Source organism: Ovis aries, chromosome 16 (assembly GCF_016772045.2).
Source record: "Ovis aries strain OAR_USU_Benz2616 breed Rambouillet chromosome 16, ARS-UI_Ramb_v3.0, whole genome shotgun sequence".
In the NCBI taxonomy this organism is placed as follows: Eukaryota; Metazoa; Chordata; class Mammalia; order Artiodactyla; family Bovidae; genus Ovis; species Ovis aries.
In genome coordinates, this window is record NC_056069.1 from 8,690,999 (window position 1) to 8,705,393 (window position 14,395).

General features: G+C 36.8%; 1 protein-coding gene across 2 annotated transcripts in view; it reads right to left on the bottom strand.

Moving 5' to 3' along the window:
- Positions 1 to 463: 463 nt before the first annotated feature.
- Positions 464 to 14,395, bottom strand: part of FCHO2 (FCH and mu domain containing endocytic adaptor 2) — a 118,859-nt gene continuing 104,927 nt past the window's right edge. For both annotated transcript variants that reach the window (XM_060400320.1, XM_060400321.1), the window contains 4 exons: positions 7,035 to 7,234; positions 6,233 to 6,297; positions 3,145 to 3,309; positions 464 to 2,827 (listed from right to left, as the gene is read on the bottom strand). In XM_060400320.1, coding sequence (XP_060256303.1) covers positions 2,805 to 2,827; positions 3,145 to 3,309; positions 6,233 to 6,297; positions 7,035 to 7,234 — 453 coding nt within the window. In that variant the 3' untranslated portion in view covers positions 464 to 2,804. The remainder of the gene's footprint in view (positions 2,828 to 3,144; positions 3,310 to 6,232; positions 6,298 to 7,034; positions 7,235 to 14,395) is intronic.

The window sequence follows — 14,395 nt, forward strand, 5'->3', positions numbered from 1 at the left end:
CAACCCAACACAACCTGTCCTTTTTATGACACAGAGTCAGCAAAATTGTTAATATTTATGAGGGAATCTTTTTCAATTTTATTTTTTAAACTCCTTTCTAAATCCACTGGTTTCTGAAAGCCTAGATTTTCCTGGGAAGAATATAATTTTGAAACTGTAACACTGTGTTCCTAAAAAACTGGTCAGGGGGCAAGTATTTGCTAAGCTTAACATCAATTTAAGTACATTTAGGAACAAAAATAATTCCTTGTTAAACAATTTCTACATTTTTGGGTTATACGCTAAATGAAGTTTTCCTATATAACCAATTAAAACTTAGTAACAGACCAATCTATATGCCTGTCTAAATGGTGATACAAAGTTCAAAACCAATTATTCATTACTTACCAAGCTTGCCTTGTCATAATGTCTATGACATAGCTATTATTACTATCAACAAAAGTACAACACACAAGCCAACTGATAAATTATATATTACATGTTTATTAAGGGTACAACTTTTATGTAAAATTTACATTTTTATGAAAAATCAAAAATATTTACAAAATATTGTAAGATTTGCATTGTTCTAATTACAACTCAGAGTAGTAAATAACAAATCTTAAAAACTCACATTTGTTAAGAGTTCTGTGTTTATAAATTCTTGGTTAAAGAGGCAGCTACAAAGTTTATCACTATACATAAGCAAGAACCAGCTTGCTAAAATACATTTCCCATTGAAAATCTATTGGTCTTTTTTACACCATTAGTGGATTTTTAAATGAAAAAATCAATATAAACTCATATGGCTTCAAAATTGTAACCTGCACCCGATACAAATTTATGTACCAACACTTGGTATGAAGACTGGTAATTAAGAAAGTGCAGAAGTATAACCATTTCACTAGTTTGTATATTTTAAGGTAATACTTGATTAAAAACAAATATGGTGAGTATAATGGTGTCTACCCAATAATAAAATATTAACTGCCCAATAAAAGCAGTTTGACTGCAAAGCAATTACAGTTAAGATTTCAGTAAGGGACTGTAATTGGCATTTAAAAGGGTACAATATGTTAGAAATTCTGTCCACTATCCAGTAAAGATGAAAATTTTAGCAAATTGTCTTATGTATTGCTTTAGTCAAATCTAAATTTAGAATGGGGCTAACACTGAATATATTAAAAAAGCACATATTGTGTTATATATATATTGCTAATGAGTAGATTTTCTGCTGTATTTAATATAGCAAGATGTTACATAAATGTATAGAGGAAGGGATTTTACTTTCTGTAGAGCTTAGGAGAACAATTAGTGATTTTATATAAATTTACTATATATAACACAATTTATTACTTCTATGCAAAATGCAGGACACTGGTACTTATCCTTATAAATAAAATTCCCATTTGTAAATTATGAAACTGTGTCCAAAATATTTACTTCCTTCAGTTAATCAGGATTTGTTATAAAGTTAGGTTTTTTACTATTTAATATTAGTAGTTTATTTTAAGAAATGCTTAACCCAATCCATCATTTCAAACAGTTTCCTCATTTTTAGCAGGAAGTGATAAGAACATAAAAACTGCCAATTTTTCCAAGTGTTGAAAATGCCCAAACTGATCTTTTCTAAAGTGTGTTCCTCACAAACTACTACAAACTCATGCTCACATCACATTCAGTAAATAAATATATAAATTTCCAATAATAAGAGTGAGAGGAAATGTTAACTTGAGTGAAAATGCCAGTTACCAATTTACCATTACGGTTTTACAGAATTTTTTGATAAGGTTAAGATGGAACATCTGAAGGTAATCTTTTTCCCTGTAAACATACGCTATTAGTTGTATTTCCCTAGTGGCTACAGTGTAACACTAAAGAAGGGAGCCAGGGTTCTTAAGTATAAATTGTCCTCTAGCTATTCTGAATTCCCATTGCAATTGCAACCAAAGATTTTTATAAAAAATCACAATTATCTTATAAAAATTCTTGACTAAGATTCTGAATACAAAATCTGGACTGTGAGGAAAAAAGTGAGGCACATTAATGAACACAAACTGGATAGGCACATTTCTGGGTTTTGTTATTGTTTTAAAGGCACACATTATGCAATCCATATAAAAATAAATTAAATCTACAGCATTAATTCATCAAAACAATCACAACTTCTATAAAGTTAACTGCAGAAGCAAATTTCTCTGCTGTCTTTTGCAAGCTTATTTTAAAACACATTGCACTTGAGGATTAAAAAAAATCATATAAAACACCATTTACACTTTATTAATATGTTTATATGAGAATCAAATTATAGATTTTGCATACACCTTGGACTCTGGTCTGATTACTTTATGGCACATAACTCAATTTGATTGAGTGTTATCAACATTATCCCAAACTTAGAATTCACGTTCTGTTTGTATCCATTCAATATCAAACTTAAACGTTTTTAAAAGCTATCTCTGACTCTAAAAACTTATAGAAAGCTAAATTATTTTGTGCTTCCTCTCCTGAAATTTCAGGCCTCATATTACACTATAAGCCCCTTTTTCAACATAGACACTGAAGATAAAATTTCCAGCCTATAAAAACTTCATTTTACTGAGAATCTGAATACATGTGCTTCCTGAATATTGCAGTTGATCATTTACAGCGTTGAAAATCATTTCAGTGCTATTTTCTTCGGTGACTCACTTCAAAAGTGCAATTTAATGTTTGTAGTCAGCTCTTAAAGATATAATACAAGTCAGAATAGTGTTTGGAAAGAAAAATAATGCAGAACGGCAGGTCTGTACTACTCCCTTGAGCCAACCACTTTCCCAGGTCCATCAACAATCCGCCAGGTATCGTCCTGGAAAACACCAAGGAGACCTTTGCCATTATAATTTCAAATGAACTCAAAGGAAGACATTTCCACTGTGGTTACAGATACAAACCCCAGTTCCCATCTGCTGTTTACAGTACATTAGAATCAGATCACAGGTGTTGAGCTATACTGACCATGAGTACTCTCTCTCCCAGGTGTGTCTCTATCTGGCACTTTGTACCAAAGGTCAAAGGAAACATTTCCATGCCTTCAGACTATAAACTACTTGAGAGTCATTTAGTAACTGTTAGAATATAAATGTTTCCCATGTACATGAAAAAGCTTGAAATCTCCCAACTTACCAGTGGCAAACCGCTTCTTTACTAAGGAAAGCCTGTAGCCAGTGCCTACAAGTTCAGTGTCTACTCCTGAGAGGGTACTTCCCTCGCTGAGGAATTGCACTGCAAGTGTTGTGGGTTTACTGGGTCCTTCTGAAAGATCAAATTTTGCTCTGAGGGACCCAGAACCTACAAGGAAAAGAACAAAGAACTTACACAGGATACTATATTTCACACCAAAAAAGGCAAGTGAGCAAGTAAAAGCTAAAAAAAAAGTCAATCCTATCCCAAATTCTTTAAACGTATACGTGAATCATCGTCCTGTTTTCAAATCAGATTTTAGTCAGTGAATCTGGATTTTCATTAAGTAATCTTAATCCATGCTTCTCTTTGACTTAATAACAGTCTTCAGAGGGATTTACTATTGATATTCCTACACTGTGTTGTGTTGAAGTGAGTTAAAAGACAAGTAAGGCTGAGGACAGGAAGGAAAGAAGGAAGCCCTGGAAGCGATGAATGGGCATTAAAGCCAAAGGGAAATGACTGCCGAGTGCCATGGGGTGGGAGAGGTAAAGAAGCTAAGATAGCTAAGGTTGGGAAAAGCTGTATCAGTATTACCTCTGTGTTCATCTTTCTTTTTAAAATCATGCCAAATATGTCTGAGGGGCTTTCTATTCAATATAACCATTTATTCCACATTCCTCAGTCTAACAGTCTGGCAGGAATAGTATTAATTATGACTATTAAAAATTTATAATACAAAAAAACCTATCAAAAGCTATGGACACAAAGCACATAAAATGTTGTGGGGATGATGGGGCCTATTTCAGGAAAAGGTTAGAACAGGTGTAGAGACGGGAGAGCTGACAGCACGTTGCATTTAAGGTAACTACATCTATACCAGAAGATCTGGAGGATAGATGTAAGTGGAACAAAGTGGCCGAAGATGATAGACTGGTAGCTGAGAAAAGCTCTAAGTATCTTTACCATGATAAGAAATAAACATAGGGAGCCAGCAAAGACAAGGAAGACAGAACATTCCAGGTAGGAATCTTAGAAGGGCAGCAAGGTGCAAGATGCAAGGTAGGGACACCACCTGAAAGTCAATAAAATGGTCTAGGACTCTAGGTGACAGGAAAAGTGTATTTGAACTGCACTGAGGGAAAGCAAAGAGGAGAATGAATTTGGAAAACATTCAGGAGTTGAAATCAAAGGGTAAATAGGAGGAGAGGCCTAGGAGGGAGGGTTCCCAGGTTTCTGGTTTGAGGAAAGTAGACAGAATTGCTGGGTAGAAACAGTGACATTCTGTGATTCCCTGTACAGAAACTGAACACCACAGAGAGAACCTGAACGAAAATGTAACAAAGACCCACCCTATACTATTGTACCTGGTGGCACACAGATCAGTTGGGAAAATGAATTGCTGTCTCTTAGCCAGTGTCCAAGTCCTCCTTAAACTTTTAGTTTGTGATATGCAACTCAATTCTGTGAAAGTGCGACCACAGGCCAAGAGCAGTCACCAGGGCAACCCTAAAACTTTAGAATATTTCCTGCTCCTCTCCAAGCATAAAGCCAAAATAGAAACAGACTTCTACTTTATTGTATTATAATTTGGAGATCTCTTTTTAAAAGTTGACTAACCAAATCAGAACCACATTTGTAAGATGTTTCCATTTCCTCAGTCACTCTGATACCTGAACAGCAGAGGGAAACTATAATTACAATACCCAGTTAGAAAATTTGTATCCTGTTTTTCAGAGAACAAATTCAGTTCTTGGCAAATGTCTACAATAATATTGTTTCATTAAATATGGGGAAAATATACCCTTTCTTCCTTGCTAACTGACTGTACTTTCAGTTTCAACTAGGAATTTCAGGTTTATCTCCTAGTCATACAGCTAGAGTAAAAATCAGTACACTTGCCACTTGAACATAGGCAAACTTTAAGTACCAAATACGAACAAAGGAACCAGAGATTAGCTGGGTCAGGAGTGTGGTTCTCTAGTAGTAAAAGCCTAGTTCAGCACAGGAGGTATACAATACAAGTCTGGTCTTTTATGCAAAAATACCTTTAAGAAAAACTGATGATATATTTTATATTTTAATCACATGATGCTTAAAATGTTCAAAAGGAAAAAAGAGAGTAAAACCTGAAAAGCCAAAAAACCTACTTAATAGGAAAAGTTATTGGAGATTAATTAGGTATTCAAACGAGGTAAGAGAAGTCTCCTTTGATTAAGAGAAACTGCCATTAAAATGTTAAAGACTGTCCTGGGAATTATATTCTAAACTGAGTTAGAGGGTATACTAGGAGTGATCAACTAACTAGTAGAGACTTCTCCTTTGCACTGTGAACACAAACAAATGCAGACATGGAGGGAGGAGGCAATTAACTTGCTTCTTCTTGAAATAATGATCACAGAATTAAAGGCTGTTAATAGTTTTAATAAGGGTAAATGACCAAGGAAAGGTTCTCTTGAGAAAGAGTAGGCAAGATAGGCAAGGGGAGTTTTTAAAGCCTGAAAGCTTCTGTACTATTTCCAGGAGGCCAGGCAGACCCCATTAACAGAATGAACTAAACAGCATGTTAATTACTTTAATTAGTTATCAATTTCAATTATCAAGTTTCCCAGATGTCTATAGTGCAGAGGTTAAAGCATCTGCCTGAAATGTGGGAGACCTGGGTTCGATCCCTGGGTCGGGAAGATTCCCTGGAGAAGGAAATGGCAACCCACTCCAGTATTCTTGCCTGGAGAATCCCATGGACGGAGGAGCTTGGTGGGCTACAGCCCACGGGTGGCAAAGAGTCAGACACGACTGAGCGACTTCACTTCACTTCTCTTAATGTTAGCACATGAACATAAGGAACATTTACACAGTATTTATAAAGTTATAGCAAAACATTTTCTCAGAGAAAGCACATTCAATCTAGAAGAAAAAAATGTGTTCTGAATCTCAATTGGTCCACTCTTCTTTGTATTAACTTCCACCTAGTGGTCAGTTCTAGAACTGAAGGCATGAAATTCCAGGAGAAAATTTTCCATAAACATGCCTAAAAGATCCATTTTCAGTGCCATTATGTTATAAACAAAAAAACCATGCACACACTTACCTCCATTGTCTGATTTTTCTGAAATACCAGACAGTTTCCAAAAGGCTTTCATCTGTTCTGCATTCCTGTAAGAACAAATATCTTCACAGCTAATGTGTCTAGCATAATGCCTGTACATGGATGAGCACTCCAATAAATACATTTTAAATATTTCACAAGAACTAGTGCTAAATTTTCTTTAGAATAGTATCACTGGTGAAAATGTGTTTATGAATAATATAAACTAAGTACTATTATTTTTCTTAATAAGTAGATATCTACCAAATTATATAATTCTATTTCTGTTGATAAGAGAAAGGAAAACAATGTACAGGTGATCGAGTACCTTCATTACTCAAGGAAAATAGTTTTATTATTAAATGGTGAAGCAGATATAAACAAACAGTAGTTAGAGTATATACTAACATTAATGGAGGGAGCAAGAGAGGAAGTTAAGAGATGGGACTAAATACTAAACACTGACCAGGTAGGTTTTCCTATAGATATGCTAGATGCTATATTTAACTCTGTAAAATAATTTTCTTTATTTTTAAATGAAAAAAATAGTTTAGAGAAGTAATGTACTTTGAGGGTAACGTTGTACTGAATCATTCAAGTCTGGGTGGGAACAGCAAACTAGTTTGTTTATTCTGGGTTGAAGCTACTGTAGCTTGACTAGTAAAATGTACATTTTATAACATGATTTCCATGTGAAAATACACTAAAAATTTTCAAACTTGTAAGACAACTTTCAGAAATGAGGTCCTATACTGGAGGACTGCAGACAGAAATTTAGCAGGAATTCAGAAATCTACTTCTTTACCATATTGCAGGGGGAAGGGACTGCATGTTTGTGACTCCTCCGTCCACTGGTACCACCACCTGTATGTTGGAAAGCACACTGGGTGCCACCATAGCTTCCGGGTTGTACTTATAATCCACTCTAAGATCTGTGGTGCCAGCACTACATTTCCAATATGTTGCAAGATTAAGAGGAGTGGACTGAATACCATTTGATGATACCTTTAAAGAGAGAAAAAAACAAACAACTGCCTTTGACCTACTAAGTAAACAAGTCATACTGACATAGACATGAACACAAGAGATCACACATTCAAAAACAATAATGAGGAAGTTGTCTGTGGCTAGGTAGAGTGAAGCAGGCTCATCTCAAAGGTATAAGCATGACTCTCAAAGTGTAGACCTGGGAGTTTACATCAAAATTTCTGTGGTGCTCGTGGACAATGCATAGTCCGCTGGCTCCAAATGCAGAAAATCTGGAGGCACTGGTGGGTGATAGTGGTTACCATTGCTGCTACTGCGTCGCTTCAGTCGTGTCCGACTCTGTGCGACCCCACAGACGGCAGCCCACCAGGCTCCCCCGTCCCTGGGATTCTCCAGACAAGAACACTGAAGGGGGTTGCCATTTCCTTCTCCAATGCATGAAAGTGAAAAGTGAAAGTGAAGTTGCTCAGTTGTGTCTGACCCTTAGTGACCCCCATGGACTGCAGCCGACCAGGCTCCTCTGTCCATGGGAGTTTCCAGGCAAGAGTACTGGAGTGGGTTGCCATTTCCTTCTCTGACCATTGCTGCCTTCCAAATGCAGAAAATCTGATTCAACAGGTACAGAGTACAGAAATCAGGGTGTTACCATGTGATTCTTATTTATGCAGGTTAACATTTGAGAATTTCAACATTCAACAGAAAATTCTAAGATTCTTCCTAAGAATTTAGATTTAAAACAGAAAAACTGGGTCACCATGCAGTTCTGCAAGCCTGGAGTTAGAATACTCTAAACTTCAAATGAAATTTTAATCACAATGACTTACTCCTTTTCAATGAGACCTACTCTGATCATCCTGTTTAAATTTACAATGAAAACTCCATCTTCACTCTTCCATATCTTATTCTATAGACTTTTCTTTCTCCATAGCACAATATACATTATTTACTTATTATGTTTACTATATCCCTATGCTAGTCACAGCTATTAGCAAGCACTGAATAATACATACTTGCTGAATGAATGATAAAATGAATACTTGGAATAAACTTTAAGCCAACTTAAGTGGCAGTACTTTTTTATTCTTTTATTTCCTAGAAACGTAAGTCATTTTTAATAGTTACCCTATTAAAAATTCAAACAAGACATAAGAATATGAAAATAGGAAACTTATCCCTTGGCACTTACTCCCCACTGTTAACCTCATGGTACATACACTTCCAGACTTTCTAGGGATGCAAACAAGATCTGTCTCATTCTTTGAAATGGCCATAATAATTCATTTAATCAATCTCTTCCTCTGTGGACATGTACTCAAGTGGGTTCCAAACAATGCTGAAATGAATATCCTTTGTACCTTCCAACCCCATCTGTGTGATTTCCAAAGAACTGATTTCTGGAACTGCTGAATTAAAGGTTACACCTATTCAACAATCTAATAGAGTTACCTCCTAAGAGGTTTTCTTAATTTGTACTTCTATTAACAAGAGGTAATTTCATGGATAGAGGAGCCTGGCGGGCTATAGTTCATAGGGTCGCAGAGTCAGACCTGAATGAGCATGCACACACACACACACCTTTCCTAACAGAGCAATCTTTTTCATTTTGGTCAATCTAATGAGAACTAAACCTAGTATCTCACTGTTGTCTTAACAGTAATTGCTCTGATTGATTACTACTGACATGAAGCATGTTTCTAAAAGTTATCTATTGAGTTATTCATCTTTTACTTCTAATTTATAAGGATTCTTTGAAGTAAACCTTTTGATATATTTTACATAATACTTTCCTCATTAAATACTGATTCTGTTTAAACAAATATAAAAACACAGATTCACTTCTTTCTGTCTCAAGCATCTTATTCGCTTACTGCACGTCTTCTGGGCTTGTAGTATACTTAGGTCTTCCACACTCTAAGGTTAAAACGTGTGACAAACGCACAGCACACATGCATATGTACCCGTGGATACGCATATATTCACCCACGCTTTATTTTGGTATTTTTTATGTCTTTATTTGGGCTTCCCTGGTAGCCCAGCTCGTAAAGAATCCGCCTGCAACATGGAGACCTGGGTTTGATCCCTGGGTTGGGACGATCCCCTGGAGAAAGGAACAGCTACCCACTCCAGTATTCTGGCCTGGAGAATCCCATGGACTGTATAATCCATGGGGTCACAAAGGGTCAGGCATAACTGAGCAACTTTCACTTTACTTCACTTCATGGCTTGATTATTAAACATTTGATACATGCAGATTTTATTTTGGTTTAAGGTATGAGCTGGGGATTTAGCCAAATTTTCCCCTCAAATCTCTAGTCTGTTGCCCCAATTTCACTTATTGAAAAATTCATCATTTCCACACTGTCCTGAAATGCTACTATGTCATATAAGCAGTTTTCCGTCTATTCTTAGATCTATTTCTGGATATCTGTTCCATTCATCTGGCCATCTATTGTTCTGCCAGTTCCAAACTATTTTAAATACTGTTGGCTTATAATGTTTTCCCATTAAAACTAAACAGTACTTGAGGTTACTTTTTAAAACATTTCTTAATTTTCCAAGCTTTATGCTTCTGAGAACTTAAAAATGATTGTCAGGTCTCCAGAATTCACTAAGTTTCTGATCAGGATCACATTAAATTTATAAGCTAATTTAGAAACAGCTTTTTACAACATAAGTCTTCCTTTTTAAAGTATACCTTTCTAACAATATTCAAGGCAGAAGAGATGATATTATGTTTCTTCTTAATTAGTTTGAAAAAAAATTGTGTGTTCACTGTAGCCACAGGAAAGGGATGCTATAATCTTTTTAAAAACAATTTTTAAGTATAACTGACTTACTAGCTTCAGGTGTACAATGCGGTGACTTGATATTTATATACATTGTGCAGTGACCACAATGATCATCACAGTAAGTCTAGTTACTGGGTGTCACCTTACATACTACAATTTTTTTTCCTGTCCTGAGAACTTTTAAAATATACTCTTAGCAACTTGGAAACGTGTTACCCAGAATTAACTTTGGTCACCATGCTGCGCATTACATCCCCATGACTTATTTATACGTCTGTAACTTTTAACTCCCCCCCCCCACTTCATGCATTTCACCCATGCCCAGCCCCCTGTGCCCCAGCAGTCACCAATCTGTTCCCTGTGCCTATGAGCTTGGTCTGGTTTGTTTGGCTTGACAGAGTCCACATATAAGAACAGATCCTGCGACTTCTGTCTTCCTTTGCTTGGTTCATTTCACTATTTTTTGCCAATACTGTTTCGATTACTACACCTACGCCATATGATTGAAATCATGGAGTGTAATGCCTGTAGCATTTTGTCCTTTCTAAAGACTGCTTTGGCTACTTGGCTAAACCCACACAAATTTTGTGAATCCATGCAAACTTCAGGATAGTTTATTCTATTTGTGGGGCTTTCCTGGTGGCTCAGTAGGTAAAGAATCTGCCTGCGATGCGGGAGACCTGGGTTGGGAAGATCCCCTGGAGGAGGGGATGGAAACCCACTCTAGTATTCTTGCCTGAAGAACCCCCAAGGACAGGTGGGCTACAGTCCATGGGGTCGCCAAGAGTAGGACATGACTGAGTGACTAAGCACATTCTATTTCTGTGAAAAAATGCCACTGAAATTTTAATAGGTATTACATTACATCTGTTTGGGTAGTATGGGTATTTTTAACAATTTTAATTCTTCCACCAATGAGCATGGATTAGCTTTTCATTTTGTCTTTTACCACTGTCTTCCAGTTCTCAGTGTACAGGTATTTCATCTCCTTGGTTAAATTTATCTCTAAGTATTTTATTCTTTTGATTATTTTCTTAATTTCCTCTTCTAGTTTATTATTAGTGTACAGAAACACAACAGATATATTTTGGATTCTGCAACATCACTGAATCCATTTATTATTCAGTACTTGTTCTAAGTTTTGTTTTGAAGGAGTCTAAAGGCTTTCTACATATACTATGTGATTAGCGAAGAGTGATAAAACTGGATGCCTTTTCTTTTCTTCCCTAGTTGATGTGGCTGGAACTTTTATTACTGAATAAAAGAGTTAAGAGTGGGCCTCCTTGTCTTATACCCGCTCTTAGAGGAAAAGCTTTCAGATTTCCACCACTGAGCCTGATGCTAGCTGTAGGCTTGTCATATATAGCATTTATTATGTTGAGGCACGCTGCCTCTATACCCACTGCACTGGGAGTTTTTAATCATAAATAGATGTTAAATCTTGTCAAATTCTTTTTCTGTAATCAACTGAGATGATCATATGATTTTCATCTTCCTTTTCTTAATGCTGTATATTATGTTGATTGATTTCTGCATGTGAAACCATCCTCGCATGGTGTATGACCTTTTTAATGTATTACTGAGTTGGTATGCTATTCTTTTGTTGAGGATTTTTGCATCTATATTCATCAGGGATATCAGCCTGCAATTTTTTTCTTGTTCTGTCCTTATCTCGTTTTGGTATCAGGGTAATGCTGGTCTCATAAAATGAGTTTGGAAGTCTTTCCTCTTTTTCTGTTTTTTTTTGAAGAGTTTGAGAAGTTCACTTCATCACTCAGTCCATGGACTGCAGGACACCAGGCCTCCCTGTCTATCACCAACTCCCAGAGCTTGCTCAAATTCATGTCCATCAAGTCAGTGATGCCATCCAACCATCTCATAATCTGTTGTCCCCTTCTCCTCCTGCCTTCAATCTTTTCCAGCATCAGGGTTTTTTTTTTCCAATGAGTCAGTTCTTCGCATCAGGTGGCCAAAGTACTGGAGCTTCAGCATCAGTCCTTCCAATGAATATTCAGGACTGATCTCCTTTAGGATTGATTGGTTGGATTTCCTTGCAGTCCAAGGAACTCTCAAGAGTCTTCTCCAGCACCACAGTTCAAAAGCATCAATTCTTCGGCACTCAGCTTTCTTTATGGTCCAACTCTCACATCCACGTATGACTACTGGAAAAACCACAGCTTTGACCAGATGAACCTTTGTTGGCAAAGTAATGTCTCTGCTTTTTAATATGCTGTCTAGGTTGGTCATAACTTTTCTTCCAAGGAGCCAAGTGTCTTTTAATTTCATGGCTGCAGTCACCATCTGCAGTGATTTTGGAGCCTCCCAAAAATAGTCTCACTGTTTCCATTGTTTCCCACCTATTTGCCAGGAAGTGATGCGACTGGATGCCATGATCTTAGTTTTCTGAATGTTGAGTTTTAAGCCAACTTTTTCACTCTTTCACTTTCATCAAGAAGCTCTTTAGTCCTTCACTTTCTGTCATAACAGTGGTGTCATCTGCATATCTAAGGTTATTGATATTTCTCCCAGCAATCTTGATTCCAGCTTGTGCTTCATCCAGCCCAGCATTTTGCATGATGTGCTCTGCATATAAATTAAATAAGCAGGGTGACAATATACAGCCTTGACGTACTCCTTTTCCTATTTGGAACCAGTCTGTTGTTCCATGTCCAGTTCTAATTATTGCTTCTTGACCCGCATACAGATTTCTCAGGAGGCAGGTCAGGTGGCCTGATATTCCCATCTCTTTCAGAATTTTCTACAGTTTATTGTGATCCACACAGTCAAAGCTTTGGTGTTGTCAATAAAGCAGAAGTACATGTTTTTTTTGGAACGCTCTTGCTTTTTTGATGATCCAATGGATGCTGGCAATTTGACCTGGTTCCTCTGCTTTTTCTAAATCCAGCTTGAACATCTGAAAGTTCACGGTTTATGAACTTTGAAGCCTGGCTTGGAGAATTTTGAGCATTACTTTACTAGCGTGTGAGATGAGTGCAATTGTGTGGTAGTTTGAGCATTCTTTGGCATTGCCTTTCTTTGGGATTGGAATGAAAACTGACCTTTTCCAGTCCTGTGGCCACTGCTGAGTTTTCCAAATTTGCTGGCACACTGAGTGCAGCATTTTCACAGCATCATCTTTCAGGATTTGAAATAACTCATTTGGAATTCTATCATCTCCACTACCTTTATAGTGATGGTTCCTAAGGCTCACCTGACTTTGCACTCCAGGATGTCTGGCTCTAGGTTGGTGATCACATCATCGTGATTATCTGGGTCATGAAGATATTTTTTGTTTAGTTCTTCTGTGTATTCTTGCCACCTCTTAACATCTTCTGCTTGTTAGTCCATACCATTTCTGTCCTTTATGGTGCCCATCTTTGCATGAAATGTTCCCTTGGTATCTCTAATTTTCTTGAAGAGACCTCTAGTCTTTCCCATTCTATTGTTCTTTGCATTGATCACTGAAGAAGGCTTTCTTATCTCTCCTTGCTATTCTTTGGAACTCTGCATTCAGATGGGTTTATCTTTCCTTTTCTCCTTTGTCTTCAGCTTCTCTTCTTTTCTCAGCTATCTGTCTCCTCAGACAACCATTTTGCCATTTTGTATTTCTTTTTCTTGGGGATGGTCTTGATCATGCCTCCTGTACAATGTCATGCTTGCGTCTATAGTTCTTCAGGCACTCCTGTCTATCAGATCTGATCCCTGGCATCTATTCGGAATCAGGTTGAGAAGAATTGGTATTAATTCTCTTAATGCTTGGCAGAATCTGGCAGTGAACTATATGGTCCTGGACTTTTGTTTGTTGGGAGGGTTCCAATTATGGATTCATATCTCCTTACTAGGAACTGATCTATTCATATTCCTACTTTATGATTCAGTATTGGAAAGCTGGTTGGATGTTCCTATCAATTTATCTTTGTCTTTTAGGTTGTCCAATTTGTGCATGTAATTGTTCATAGTAGTCTCTTGTGATTCTCTGTATTTTAGTGGTATTGGTGGTAACAACTCCTCCTTTGTTTCTGATTTTATTTGAGCCCTCCTTTTTTCTTGGTGAGTTTAGATAAAAGTTTGTCAATTTTGTCTATCTTTTCAAAGAACCAACTCAGTTTCACTGATCGTTTTTCTTAGTATCTATTTCTGCTCTGAACTTTGTTATTACCTTCCTTCTACCAACTTTGGGCTCTGTTTGCTTTTCTTTTTCTATTTGCTTCAGGTGTAAAGTCAAGCTGTCTGAGATTATTCTTTCTTCTTAAGGTAGGCCTGTATCACTTTGAACTTCACTCTAAGAAATGCTTCTGTTGCATCCCATTAATTTTGGTATACTGTATTTTCATTTGTTTCAAGGTATTTTTTTACTTCTCCTATGATTTCTTTGTTGACCTACTGGTTA